The sequence below is a fragment of the Macaca fascicularis genome, chromosome 1, assembly GCF_037993035.2.
Source record: "Macaca fascicularis isolate 582-1 chromosome 1, T2T-MFA8v1.1".
In the NCBI taxonomy this organism is placed as follows: domain Eukaryota; kingdom Metazoa; phylum Chordata; class Mammalia; order Primates; family Cercopithecidae; genus Macaca; species Macaca fascicularis.
In genome coordinates, this window is record NC_088375.1 from 197,230,752 (window position 1) to 197,243,604 (window position 12,853).

General features: G+C 47.5%; 1 protein-coding gene across 29 annotated transcripts; it reads left to right on the forward strand.

Moving 5' to 3' along the window:
* The first annotated feature begins 94 nt into the window (after positions 1 to 94).
* Positions 95 to 11,578, forward strand: AIRIM (AFG2 interacting ribosome maturation factor). 29 transcript variants are annotated; one of them, XR_012422388.1, is made up of 7 exons: positions 95 to 307; positions 748 to 877; positions 1,436 to 1,736; positions 2,475 to 2,755; positions 6,724 to 6,903; positions 9,719 to 9,841; positions 9,998 to 11,578. XR_012422388.1 is itself a non-coding variant. In XM_074011794.1 (7 exons), the coding sequence occupies exons 3-7, from the start codon at positions 1,632 to 1,634 to the stop codon at positions 10,033 to 10,035; spliced, it is 714 nt and encodes a 237-aa protein (XP_073867895.1). In that variant the 5' UTR covers positions 95 to 347; positions 748 to 877; positions 1,372 to 1,631; the 3' UTR covers positions 10,036 to 11,578. The 29 variants fall into 29 exon arrangements, 16 of the variants coding, with proteins under 16 accessions (XP_073867895.1, XP_073867890.1, XP_073867893.1 ...); XR_012422390.1 differs by having other exon boundaries at positions 2,478 to 2,755; XR_012422397.1 differs by having other exon boundaries at positions 1,436 to 1,727.
* Positions 11,579 to 12,853: the final 1,275 nt, after the last annotated feature.

The following is a 12,853-nucleotide window of genomic DNA, read 5'->3' on the forward strand; positions in this document are numbered from 1 at the left end:
GGTCCAGGCTTGTTTCCCCGCCCTCCCCACCAACCCACCCGGCTCCGCCCTGGCCGGCTGCAAACTATACAAACTGCGACTCCCGGCAGGCCTTGCGGCGGGTCCTCATTACCCCAATCTTTGAAGGGCTAGGAGCGGACTAGGTCAGGTCGGCTGTAGGATTCTGCTCCGGGGCCGGCGGCTGCTTCTTCCAGGCCTGGCTGCCACTGAGTAGCCGAGGGGCCGCCGTGACACTCTGACTGATTGACTGGTTGGCTGCCTACGTCGGCGCTCCTCAGGGCCCCAAGCTCCCCAGGCCGAACTTGGGGCAAGTGGAGGGTCGGCGGAGACAGAGCAGCCCCGACAGGGTTTGGAAGGGGTCGAGGCGGAATGACAGGGGAGCGGGGCCGGGGTGCAGGCTTTGGGGTGGGCGCGCCAGCCCGTGGCCAGTTTGGGCAGCGAGTGGGGAGAACCCTCTTGTTCCTCGCTTGCCCGCGGGCCGGCCACTCCCGTCCAGTTCGCGTCTTGGCGCCTCGACTGGGTGTGCAGCGCGGGGCCGCGACTTCAGGTGCGAGTAGTGGCGCTTGGCAGCTGCCCACGCGGTGACTGCAGCGTGAGCCGCGGCCACCACACTCCAGGGAGCCCAGGGCAGGAGGCAGCTCTGGGTGTTCTGGCCGTGGGCCTGGGAATGGGCGTGTAGACCTCGAACCCCGCTGAGCCGCAGTCCTGTCGGAAGTGCTAACTGTGCATCTTTGCATCTGCCCACAGCCACAGGGTTGGATTGCTCAAGGGTTGTGCTGAGACCCAGCAAGGCTAGAGGCTAGTTTCGAAGCTGTAGCTCAGGCTGAGTCTCAAGGCGGGCGACGACTGGACGGCCAGACCGGCGAGCTCTTGACAGGTTTGTGGCCTGATTGTTTGGATTTGGTGCTTTTCACCTGTGGATGCGGAATGAAGCCATGTCAGAGGGGTTGTTTGTGTTTAAGCGTGCATGTTATAGGCTATGGGAGTGATAATCTTGCCTCTCCCCCTCTGAGTTCAGGAACAATCAAAGAAATAAGCAAAGGTGCCAAGCAGGCTCCTGATGGGCACCAGCGAGCTTGGGGACAGAGCAGTCCAAGCATAGAAACCCTGGCAAGCCTGGCCCTTCCTAGAAAGTCCTTTCTCTCTCTCTTCCACCCTGGTTTGTTGCTCCATATACAAAAAATATTTGAATGTCGCTCTTCCGCCCAAGGTCAGCCCTGGGCAGTGGGTGGTGGGGGTGACACCCGAGTCTGCTGGGTGCCTAAGGATCTCCATCAGTTAGATGGCCAAGATGAGAGGGGACGACAACCCGTACCTCATGTAGGCTTTCCCGCAGCAGGTGTTTTTATGATGGGCAAATTGGGCTTCCAGCCTCTCGGTTTCAGGGTTTCCTTCACCCGACTCCCCAATGTGCCCGACCTCCCTGGGCACCTAGGATGTCCACCTGCATCTCAGCGAGAGCTGCCACGTCAGGAGCCCGTGATTCACTAGTTTTTGCCAGTTGGTTGTGATACACAATGTCAAAAGTGTCATTAAGGCACAGCCGAAGGCGCAAGCTGAGAGGAAAAGACTCCACAGTTAAGAGGACATGCCACCACTGCCACCCAATTTAAACTGCCGCAGGCTGACAAATGAGAAGTCGCCGTGTTTGGACGGTCCCAACATCCAGTCCCAAGGAAGCTTCAAGCCGAGTGGCCAATCCACATGTTGGACTACAGTACCCAGAAGTAATTTCGGTACTATGATATATTTTCGCGACTCAATAGCCTTGCAGGCCTGCGGAGGAGCTTTGGGGGCGGTCGCCTGTGAGCATGCGCAGAGAGACTATGGGCGCGTGGTGCTCACGCTTTGGGTGTCTTGACTTTTAAGTTTTTCCGCTGGTTTCAGGAACGCGACCGGCAGCCTCGGGCAGGGGAGACAGGACTGTAGGTCAGAGAAGAGACGGCGATTGGCCGCCGGGAATCCTCTGAAGCAGGAGACTGCCCTATCCAGGTTACCCTTCCCAAGGGGAAGCCAGGATCTCCTTCAGAAAGCTGAGGCAGGGCCGGGGCTGGTGGCTCACGCCTGTAATCCCAGCACTTTGGGATACCGAGACGGGCGGAAAACCTGAGGTCAGGAGTTCAAGACCAGCCTGGCCAACATGGCGAAACCCTGTCTCTACTAAAAATACAAAAATTAGCCGGGCGTGGTGGCGGGCACCTGTATTCCCAGCTACTCGGGAGGCTGAGACAGGAGAATTGCTTGAACCTGGGATGCAGAGGTTGGAGTGAGCCGAGATAGCGCTACTGCACTCCAGCCTGGGCGACAGAGTGAAATTCCGTGTCGAAAAAAACAAAAACAAAAAAAACCACTTCTGGAGGTGAGACAACTCCTGTGTGAACACGAGGACGGAAATGACGCCCACCCTCGACCCAGTGCCTCCCGGACTGACTTGCCACCCCAACGTGGTTATTTTCTATTTTTATCTTTTTCAGCAGAAGATGACTCAAGACCGGCCTCTGCTTGCCGTGCAGGAGGCCCTGAAGAAGTGCTTCCTGGTGGTGGAGGAGCAGCAGGGCCTGTGGCAGAGTGCCCTGCAGGACTGCCAGCCCCTCCTGTCTTCCCTCAGCAACCTGGCGGAGCAGCTGCAGGCCGCACAGAACCTGCGGTTCGAGGATGTGCCGGCGCTTCGGGCCTTCCCAGACTTAAAAGAGCGGCTGAGGCGCAAGCAGCTGGCTGCTGGTGACATCGTCCTGGACAAGCTAGGGGAAAGGCTGTAAGCAGCTCCATAGTGCTCTTTCCTGGTGGAAGGATTTTAAAACGAGGTGTTTTATATGTAGCTAGTATCAGTCCAGAAGGTGTTTTTCTCCTTGAAAGCGTGGCATTTGGAGGTATCTCAACCTTCCTCACTTACCATCTGGGGCAGTGAGACCTCTGTCAGAAAGCCATTTTCTGGCATTTTCCTTGTCAGAGACTAGGCATGGCAGTGGTGGGCTTAGTGGAAGTCACAAAAGAAGAACAGAAAAGGAGCAGAGAAAGCCTATTAGCTCTGCCCTATAGTTTTCTTTGGTAAAAGGCAATGAGGAGCTGTGTAAACTTAGTAGGTGCTAGAGCTAAGGGCTTTATATATATTACATTATAAAGGCTCTTCAACATATCTGTGACTTTACTGCACTTAATTCCCTGCAGGTAGGAAACTGAGGCTCAAGCAGATTGCCCCTGGTGACACAGCCAGAAAAGGGTAGAGCTGGGATTCTAACTCAAGTGTGCCTGACCCAAAAGCTAGAGCTCTTAATCACCACTTTGTTCTGCTGTAGGTTGGTGTCTTTGTGCCCAGTAGTAGCACGTCTCCAAGTTCTGATATGCTTGTTGTCAGACCCAGTATCTGTGTTACAGATTTTTTTTTTTTTTTTGAGACAGGGTCTTGCTCTGTCACCCGGGCTGCAGTGCAGTGGCACAATCACAGCTCATTGCAACCTTGACTTCCCTGGTTCAAGTGATCCTCCCACCTCAACCCCCCAAGTACCTGGGACAACAAGCGTGCACTTCCATGCCCAGCTAATTTTAAATTTTTTTGTAGAGATAGGGTCTCACTATGTTGCCCAGGCTGAGAGTTATAGGTTATTGAGGACAGAGGAGAGACAGGGCATGTGTGGCCTTTCCTTGAACCAGAACAAAAGAAAGGTCCAGTATATAGAGTCTGTGCCATAGACTAATAGGAAACTGTCACAGATGAGGACTTTCCTTTTATTTATTTGTACAAAATACATTCATTAGGCACCTTGTGGGATGCCAAGCACAAGGTGCCAGGAATACAACAATGAACCAGACTTAGTTCCTGTTCTTAGTTGAATAGAAGAAATAAACAATCAGTGAATTAAATTGTGGGATGTCCTAAGATATTGATAAGTATGGCTTGTGTGGAGGGGGGAAGCTTCTGGGGAGGAAGTGATATTAAAAACCTAATGGTTGAAAAGGTGTAAACAGAGTCAAGACGTGGGTGTGAGTAGTGTGCATAGAGAATAGTATGACTGGCCCGGCACGGTGGCTCATGGCTGTAATCCCAGCACTTTGGGAAGCAGATCACTTGAGGTCAGGAGTTTGAGACCAGCCTGGCCAACATGGTGAAACCCCGTCTCTACTAAAAATAAAAAAGTTAACTGAGTGTTGTGGTGCACTCCTGTAGTCCCAGCTACTGGGGAGGCTGAGGCAGGAGAATCTCTTGGACCCGGGAGGCAGAGGTTACAGTGAGCCAAGACTGTCCCACTGCACTCCAGCCTGGGTGACAGAGCAAGACTCTGTGTCAAAAAAAGAGAAAAGTATGACAGGAGCAGAGGCCTGATAACAGATGAGATCAGCTGAGTATGGCAGCTCAGCCTGTAATCCCAGCACTTAGGGAGGCAGAGGCAGGAGGATCACTTGAGCCCGGAAGTTTGAGACCAGCCTGGGCAACATAGTAAGATCCCATTCTCCACAAAAAGGAAAGCAAAACGAAAAAAAGATGAGACCGAGTATGGTGCCTCACACCTGTAATCCCAGCACTTTGAGAAGCTAAAGGCAGGAGGATCATTTGAACCCAGGAGTTTGAGACCAGCCTGGTCTCAAAGCCTAGGCAACAAAGTGAGACCCTGACTCTATAAGAAATAAAAAAATTATCTGGGTGTGGTGATGTGCACCTGTGGTCGCACAGGGCCTACACAGGGGGCTGAGGCAGGAGGATCACTTGAACCCAGGAGGTCGAGGCTACGGTGAGCCATGTTTGTGTCACTGCACTCCAGACTGGGTAACAGAGTGAGACTCTGTCTCTAAAAAAAAAAGAAAAAAGATAAGATCAGAGAGGTAAAGCAGCTCAGGAAATGATGGGTAAGTTATGTAGAGGATCATATGGTTCCCAGATCTATCTGTCACCTCCGACAGAGTCTCACTCTGTCACCCAGACTGGAGTGTAGTGGCACAATCTTGGCTCACGGCAACCTCTGCAAGATCACTGCAACCTCCACCTGCTGGGTTCAAGTGATTCTCCTGCCTCAGCCTCTCAAGTAGCTGGGATTACAGGTGCCTGCCACCACACCTGGCTAATTTTTGTGTTTTTAGTAGAGACAGGGTTTCACCATGTTGGCCAGGCTGGTGTCAAACTCCTGACCTCAAGTAATCCACCCTCCTCAGCCTCTCAAAGTGCTGGGATTACAGGTGTGAGCCACCACACCTGGCCTATAATGACATTTATATACCATTGTATTAACAGAACAGGTTTACTGTAAGTTGTATACTTTTTTTTTTGAGATGGAGTCTTGCTCCATCACCCTGGCTGGAATGCAGTGGTGCGATCTCGGCTCACTGCGAACTCCGCCTCCTGGGCTCACACCATTATCCTGCCTCAGCCTCCCGAGTAGCTGGGACTACAGGCACCCGCCACCACGCCCGGCTAATTTTTTGTATTTTTAGTAGAGACAGGGTTTCACCGTGTTAGCCAGGATGGTCTCGATCTCCTGACCTTGTGATCCGCCCACCTCAGCCTCCCAAAGTGCTGGGATTACAGGCGTGAGCCACCGCGTCCAGCCTGTAAGTTGTATACTTTTAAAGGGTGAATTTTATGGTATGTGAATTATATCTCAATTTGAAAAATAGAACACTGCCTGTCAAAGCCTACCACCCAAGAGGCACTTGGTTTTTTCTAGTTCAGTGGCTTTCAGACTTTGGACCTTGACTTAGAGGAAGAAATATTTTATATCATTCATAGACACACATACATGCATATATCACTGGACTGTTTCACGAAACAATATGAGTGCTTTACTTAATATTTTGTCTTTTATTTATTTTTATTTTATTTTTAGAGATAATTTCACTCTGTTGCCCAGGCTGAAGTGCGGTGGTATGATCATAGCTTACTGTAGCCTCTAACTCCTCCTGCCAGTGTCCTGAGTAACTGGGATTCCAGGAGCATGCCACCATACCTGGTTAATTTTTAAAAATTTTTGTAGAGACCGTCTTGCCATATTGCCCAGGCTGGTCTCAAATTCCTGGCTTCAAGCTGTCCTCTGGCCTTGGCCTCCCAAAGTGCTGGGATTACAGGCATGCCATTGTACCTGGCTTTTTTTTTTTTTAAGTTTTAATTTTAAAAAAATTATATTTACTTTTGAGATGGAGTCTCGCTCTGTCACCCAGGCTGGAGTGCAGTGATGCAATCTTGGCTCACTGCAACCTCTGCCTCTGGGTTCAAATGATTCTCGTGCCTCCCAAGTAGCTGGGTCTGCAGGTATGTACCACCACACCTGGCTAATTTTTGTATTTTTAGTAGAGGCAGGGTTTTGGGACATTGGCTGGTCTCAAACTCCTGACCTCAGGTGATCCACCTGCCTCAGCCTCCCAGAGTGCTGGGATTACAGGCAACAAGCCGCTGCACCCAGCCCCTTTCTTGAGTCTTGAGCCACCCCTACATCCAAGGCACCGTCACTAATCTCCTTAGACCAGTGGTCTCGACTGGAGATGGTTTTTCTATGAGGGGACATTTGGCATCATCTAGAGGCATTATTGGTTATTATGGCTTATGAAGGGTATAGGTGTGGTTTACTCCTGTCGTTTAGTGGGTAGAGGCCAGGCATGCTCCTAAACGTCCTACAATGTACAGGGCAGCCCTTCACAACAGAGAATCATGTCCAAAATATCAGTAGTGCCAAAATTGAGAAACCTTCCTTTATACCTGTCTCATGATATTGCCTAACGTCAGACTGTTTCTTGCAGAGCCATCCTCCTCAAGGTGCGAGACGTGGTCAGCAGCCATGTGGAGCGAGTGTTTCAGATCTATGAGCAGCATGCAGACACAGTTGGCATTGATGCTGTCCTGCAGCCTTCAGCAGTGAGCCCCTCTGTGGCTGACATGTTGGAATGGTTGCAGGATATTGAGAGACATTATCGAAAGTCGTATCCTTTGCACACATTTCAGGTCACGGCCAGAGCTGTTCTAAGTCTTTCAAATTTCAGTTTTCACAAGATTGGAAAACTGTATAGTTTGAGTCAGTTCTCTTTGGTTCCTGAACCTGGATTCTTCCTGCATTCCTTTGTATAATCCTTCCTCTAATAATTTACTGAGTCCCTGCTACCTGTCAGGCACTGTTCTTGGTGCAGAGAGACAGGCATTAAAAAAGGAAAGTAGAGTGCCAGATGGCGATAAGTGCTATGGAGAAAAATAAACCTGGGAAAGTGAGGAGTGAGGGTGGGGTTGTGATTTAAAATAGGGTGGTCAGAGCAGGCCTGATGAGAAAGTGATATTCGAGCAAAGATCTGAAGAGGGTAAGGGAAAGAGCTATTTGGGGAGAGAAAGCTACTAGGCAGAGGAAACATCAAATGCAAAGGCCTTGAGGTAAGAACATTCCTGGTCTGTTCAGGAAATAGTGAGGAGGCTAGACTAGAGTATGAGGAGGAGCCTAATAGCAGGTGAGGGTAGAAAGACGGAGGGGCTCGACTTTCTAGGGCCTTGAAGGTCTTTGAAAGAATTTGGGGTCCGGGCGTGGTGGCTCATGCCTGTAATCCTTGCACTTTGGGAGGCTGAGGTGGGAGGATTGCTTGAGCCCAGGAGTTTGAGACCAGCCTGGGCAACGTGGTGAAACCCCATCTCTACAAAAAATACAAAAATTAGCCACGCGTGGTGGTATGTGCCTGTAGTCTGTAGTCCCAGCTACTCGGGAGGGTAAGGCTGGAGGATTGCTTGAACTGGGGGAGGTTGAGGCCGCAGTGAGCTGAGATTGTGCCACTACACTCCAGCCTGGGTGATAAAGTGAAACTCTGTCTCCAAAAAATAATAATAATAATAATAATAATTTTGGGCCAGGCATGATGGTGTGCAGCTTAGTCCCAGCTACTCAGGAGGCTGAGTTGGGAGGGTTGCTTGATCCTGGAAGGTCAAGGCTGCAGAGAGCCATGATCGCCAGCCTGAGTGTTATCACCAGCCTAGGTGACAGAGCAAGACCCTGTCTCAAACCGCCCCCACCCCCACCAAAAGAAAAAGCATTTGAGTGACAGAAAAAGCTCTTAGAAACTTTTGATTAAGGAGTAACAGGATAAGACCTATGTTTTTAACAGTATCATTCTGGCTTCGTTCTAGGGTAAGATTTGGGGTAGTAGGGGCAAGGGTAAAAGCAGAAAGACCAGTTAGTTGAAGCTCTAACATTTTTCTCTCAAAAAATTTTTTTTTGCCTAGGAGATGGGGTCTTGCTGTGTTGACCAGGCTGGTCTTGAACTCCTGGCCTCAATGATCCTACTACCTTGGCTTCCCAAAGTGCTAAGAGTACAGGTGTGAGCCACCATGCCTGGTCTCTCAATTCTTGTCTGATACCTGATTTTAGCCTTTGGCTTAGGTTTCTGCCTTCATGTGAATTTTTCTTGTCTCCAGTCTTGACTTTTGGTTTCCTGCAGATGCCTCCAACTGGATTGTTCTTGGAACTGCAAACTCAAGTTTAAAATTGAACTCCTCAATCTAGCCGTCAAATTCAGCCCCCTTTTCCTTGAGTTGTAGAATCCACCCTATTTTCTCTTTTATTTATTTATTTTTTGAGACAGAGTTTTGCTCTTGTTGCCCAGGCTGGAGTGCAGTGGCATGATCTTGGCTCACTGCAACCTCCACCTCCCGGGTTCAAGCAATTCTCCTGCCTCAGCCTCCCAAGTAGCTGAGATTACAGGCACCTGCCACCACACCCGGCTAATTTTTGTAGTTTTAGTAGAGATAGGGTTTCACCATGTTGGCCAGGCTGGTCTCAAACTCCTGATCTCAGGTGGTCCTATCAGCTTGGCCTCCCGAAGTGCTGGGATTACAGGCATGAGCCACTGCGCCCAGCTTATTTTCCCTTTTAAATGTGTTAGTAGCAGCAGTAGTAACAGCAACAGGAACATGGGTAGAAGGAGCAAGAACTGCGGCTGACATTACTAAGCACTTGCTATGTGCTAGAGTGTTTACACAGTCACTCGTCAAGTCCTTTCCCTCTGTTTCCCTGGTGCTTCTTTGATTTTCCTTCTCTGTCCCCTCTGCTGCTTACATGGCTTCTTACCTCTCACTTGGATTCTTAATTGCATGTAGCCTCTTGACGGGTTTCTCTGTCTAGTTTCTTTTCCTCTAAGCTGACTCCAATTAATGACCTCTATTTCTTCAGGAAGTCTGGCTCTGATCCTGCTCCTTAGGATCAGAATTGTACTGTACAGTATAGGAATAGCTCCTGTTGCTAATGGGATAAAGTTCAGAGCCCTGCCTTGGTACTCAGTGTTCTTTCTGTTCTGGCTTAGCCCACCTTTCAGCCTTTCTGACTGCTTTCCATGTGGTGTCCATGCTGAGCAGACTGGAAGATTTGCTTTCCCTGAATTCATTCTATGCGTCTGTGCCTTCATTTGTGTTTCCTACCAGCTGGGGTGTCCCTGCTTCCTCTGAATTGGGTGTATTTATCCTCTGAACCTCCACTAGCTTTACCTCTCATGTCACTTTTGTTCTTTCTTTTCAGGATCTGGTTTTGTCCTCACCATGCTGAGATCCCAGATTTCAGAGATGGTTTCATTTCTCTTTCCCTGTAGCACAAAGCCATGTTAGTAAACAGTTGCTCAGGAAATATTTGTAGCATAGGTGAATCAGGCCCACCTGGTAAAATGTAAGGATATCTGCACTTTCATTTTTATAGCTCCCTCTGGTTCTCACCAGGGTGTTTTTTTAACTTCAGCATATTTCATTTTCTTTTGAGCAGTCCTTAACTTCCAGAAAGGTACCTGAATAGAAAGTATCTTCTTTCCTCTATCCGGTGGGGAGACTTGGCAAACATCCAAGCTTTGCCCAAGGCCTGGGACCGAATTTCAAAAGACGAACACCAAGATCTTGTACAAGGTACTGGTTTGTGTTCTTCCTTCGTGTCTCCTCTCCTCCTTTCTCTCCCTGTGGCTTACCTCTTTGGAAGCTTTAGGAAGGTACCCTTGCTGTGCCTCTGTGTTTTATGTTCTCGGGAGAGGTGATGATGCCATTTTTTCTTTCTTCCTATTTCAGATATCCTATTGAGTGTTTCCTTCTTCCTGGAACAGTAAGGAAGCTGTGCGTATCTGGAGACCATGGGCACCACAGTGGAAGACTGACATTCTAAACCCTGATGTTTTTAAAGAAACGTCAGTATTTCAGTCTCACATATTTGAAATATCAGTGCCTTGAACCTGAGGACTGGGTCTTGGGGAGGATTAGTGCCTAGATGTCTGATGTTGGAGCTGCAGCATGCCAGGCCATGGCTGAGAGTATGTGAGCCACACCTTGCCCTTTTCTGAGGCTCAGGGAAGTGGATGGAGATAGAGACACAGCAGGAAAGACGGTGCTGAAGAACATAGTGCCTTGCCTCCACTGTAGACTTGAAGAGGTGGGGAAGCAAGGACAGGAGGCAAAGAGCCACACTGCCTTTGGCATCATCCAGAGCATTGTCTGGTTGACACCAGGTCCTGGTTTTGTGTCTTTTGTCAATATCTGAATCCTTGACAAAAGAAAAAGTGATTTTGATGATTTAAAGAAATAAGGGTGATTTTGACAGAAAATATATTTTAAAAATAGTGACCAATTGCAATAGTTATCCTCAAGCCAATTTCCAGAGCCTGCCACCAGGGGGAGGTGGTGCAGCATGAATCATTCTGAATGCTTTGTCTTTGAAGTGTTCCCCTATTGCTGTTACTGTCTCAGAGGAAGTAACTGGGCATGGTGAGACTCCTGACATGACAGGAGGTTTTTTGGCCAAAGCTGGCATCTGACTTGCCACATTCCTCTGAGTCTGTAGTACCTGCAGGGGTGGGAGAACGCCAGCCCAGAGTCAGTCCATCAGGGTTACATTTCCAAGGCCCGCTGCCTTCATCTATGTAATGGCTGTGTTACTTTCAGACCTTTCAACTTCCCAGGGTGTTGTAGAAATCTTGGTCATTGAATGTAAAGGGACTTAGTAAAGGGTATAGATGTTTTTAAAAAATGAAAATAACTTTTTTTCTTGTAAGTGATAAGCTTTTATAAAGATCATAGGAAAACTAGAAAAAAATGTAAAATGTAGAAAATTGTAAAACAAACTTCATTAGAGATATTTTGATATGTATCTTTTCAGTGTTTATTTACAAATTTTTTCTTTTAACATAGATAGGGTCTCACTATATTGCCCAGGTCAAACTCCTGAGCTCAAGGGATCTTCCCACTTGAGCCTCCCAAAATGTTGGAAACACAGGCGTGAGCCACTGCTCCCGGCTAATTCACAAATTTTTTTAAAGGACAAACATGGTATCATCAATACATACTGTTAGGTTGTCTTTTTTAAAAACCTAATATAATTTGTTCATCTTTTTATAAATATAGCTCAACACAGTTATATTCCTTTTGTGAATGTATTATATCTACAATTTACCTTTTTTCTTACATTTTACATGCATTTTCCCAAATCTTTTTGTTTTCCTATCTGTAAAAGTAATACATTCTGATTATGAAAATTTAAAACGCTACATAGAAATGTACTATTATCTATCTGCCAGATAATTATTATTAATAATATGTATTTATTTTTCTAGGAATTAAAATCTATCATATAAGTATTGCAAATAAAACTTAAAAAGCGTTTGAGCGTCAAGTCTTATGTGGGGCTCTGGGGACAGAAATAAAAGAGAGCCCTAGAAAGGCTCACAATTCCACCAGGGAAAGATGAATGTGCAAATAAATCACTGATATCTTGTGGAAATTTTGGTTTTGATTCTGTAGGTCTGGGATGGGGCCCAGATTCTGCATTTCAAACGAGGTCCCAGCTAACGGTCCAAGGACCAGACTTTGGATGGCAGAGATTTAAGTTGTAATACAATAATAAAAGTGTCAGAGTTAAGGTAAAAACAGGTGCTATGGGAGAATAGAGATGATAACTAATTGCCTGTGGGACTCCTTGATGACAGTGACATTTGCCGTATGCCTTGGAGGGAATTTTACTTGGGGCTAGGAGAGGGGTGCGGGGCATTCCATGCACAGGAGACAGTCTAAACAAAGGCCGTGTTTGAGGCAGAATGGAAGCCAGCACTTGATGAAAGTTTGCTGTGTGCCAGGCATTGTGCTTGTTGCCTTTACCCTCCAGAACTGGCAAATAATAGTTCAGTATCGCAAATAACGAGTTCACAGATGGATGGAAGGATGGCAGGAAATGGGTCAGTAAGGGTGGACTGGAACCAAACTGTGAAGAGGATTGTGAATCCCAGCTCAAGTGTTTGTATTTTGCTCTACAAATGGGAGTTGCTTGCTTATGTGTATGCATGTGTAATAAAGAGGTTTTTAAACCTCCCTCATGGAAGCAAGTAATGGCTAAGTAGAAACAAGCATGTTTATGGTGCTAGTAATAACTATATAGTATTGAAGTATAATTGTTACTGTTTTTATTTTGTTCCCTGTTAGTATTTTGTCTGTTAAAATGCCATATTTTTCATTGTTCTTTTTAAATTTAAAATAAATTTTATATTTTTGAAACAGAGTCTCACTCTCACCCAGGCTGGAGTGCAGAGGCATAATCTCAGCTCACTGCAACCTCTGCCTCCTGGGTTCAAGTGGTTCTCCTGCCTCAGCCTCCTGAGTAGCTGAGATTACAGGTGCTTACCACCATGCCTGGCTAATTTTTGTATTTTTAATAGAGACGAGGTCTCACCATGTTGGCCAAGCTGGTGTCGAACTCCTGACCTCAAGTGATCTGCCTGTCTCAGCCTCCCAAAGTGCTGGGATTATAGGCGTGAGCCACCACACCCAGCCTGGTTTATTTTTTAAGTGATACATCAATATTGTAAAATAGGTATGCAAGAGCATACCTATTAGGCTGGGCACAATGGCTCTTGCCTATACTAGCACTTTGGGAGGCCAAGG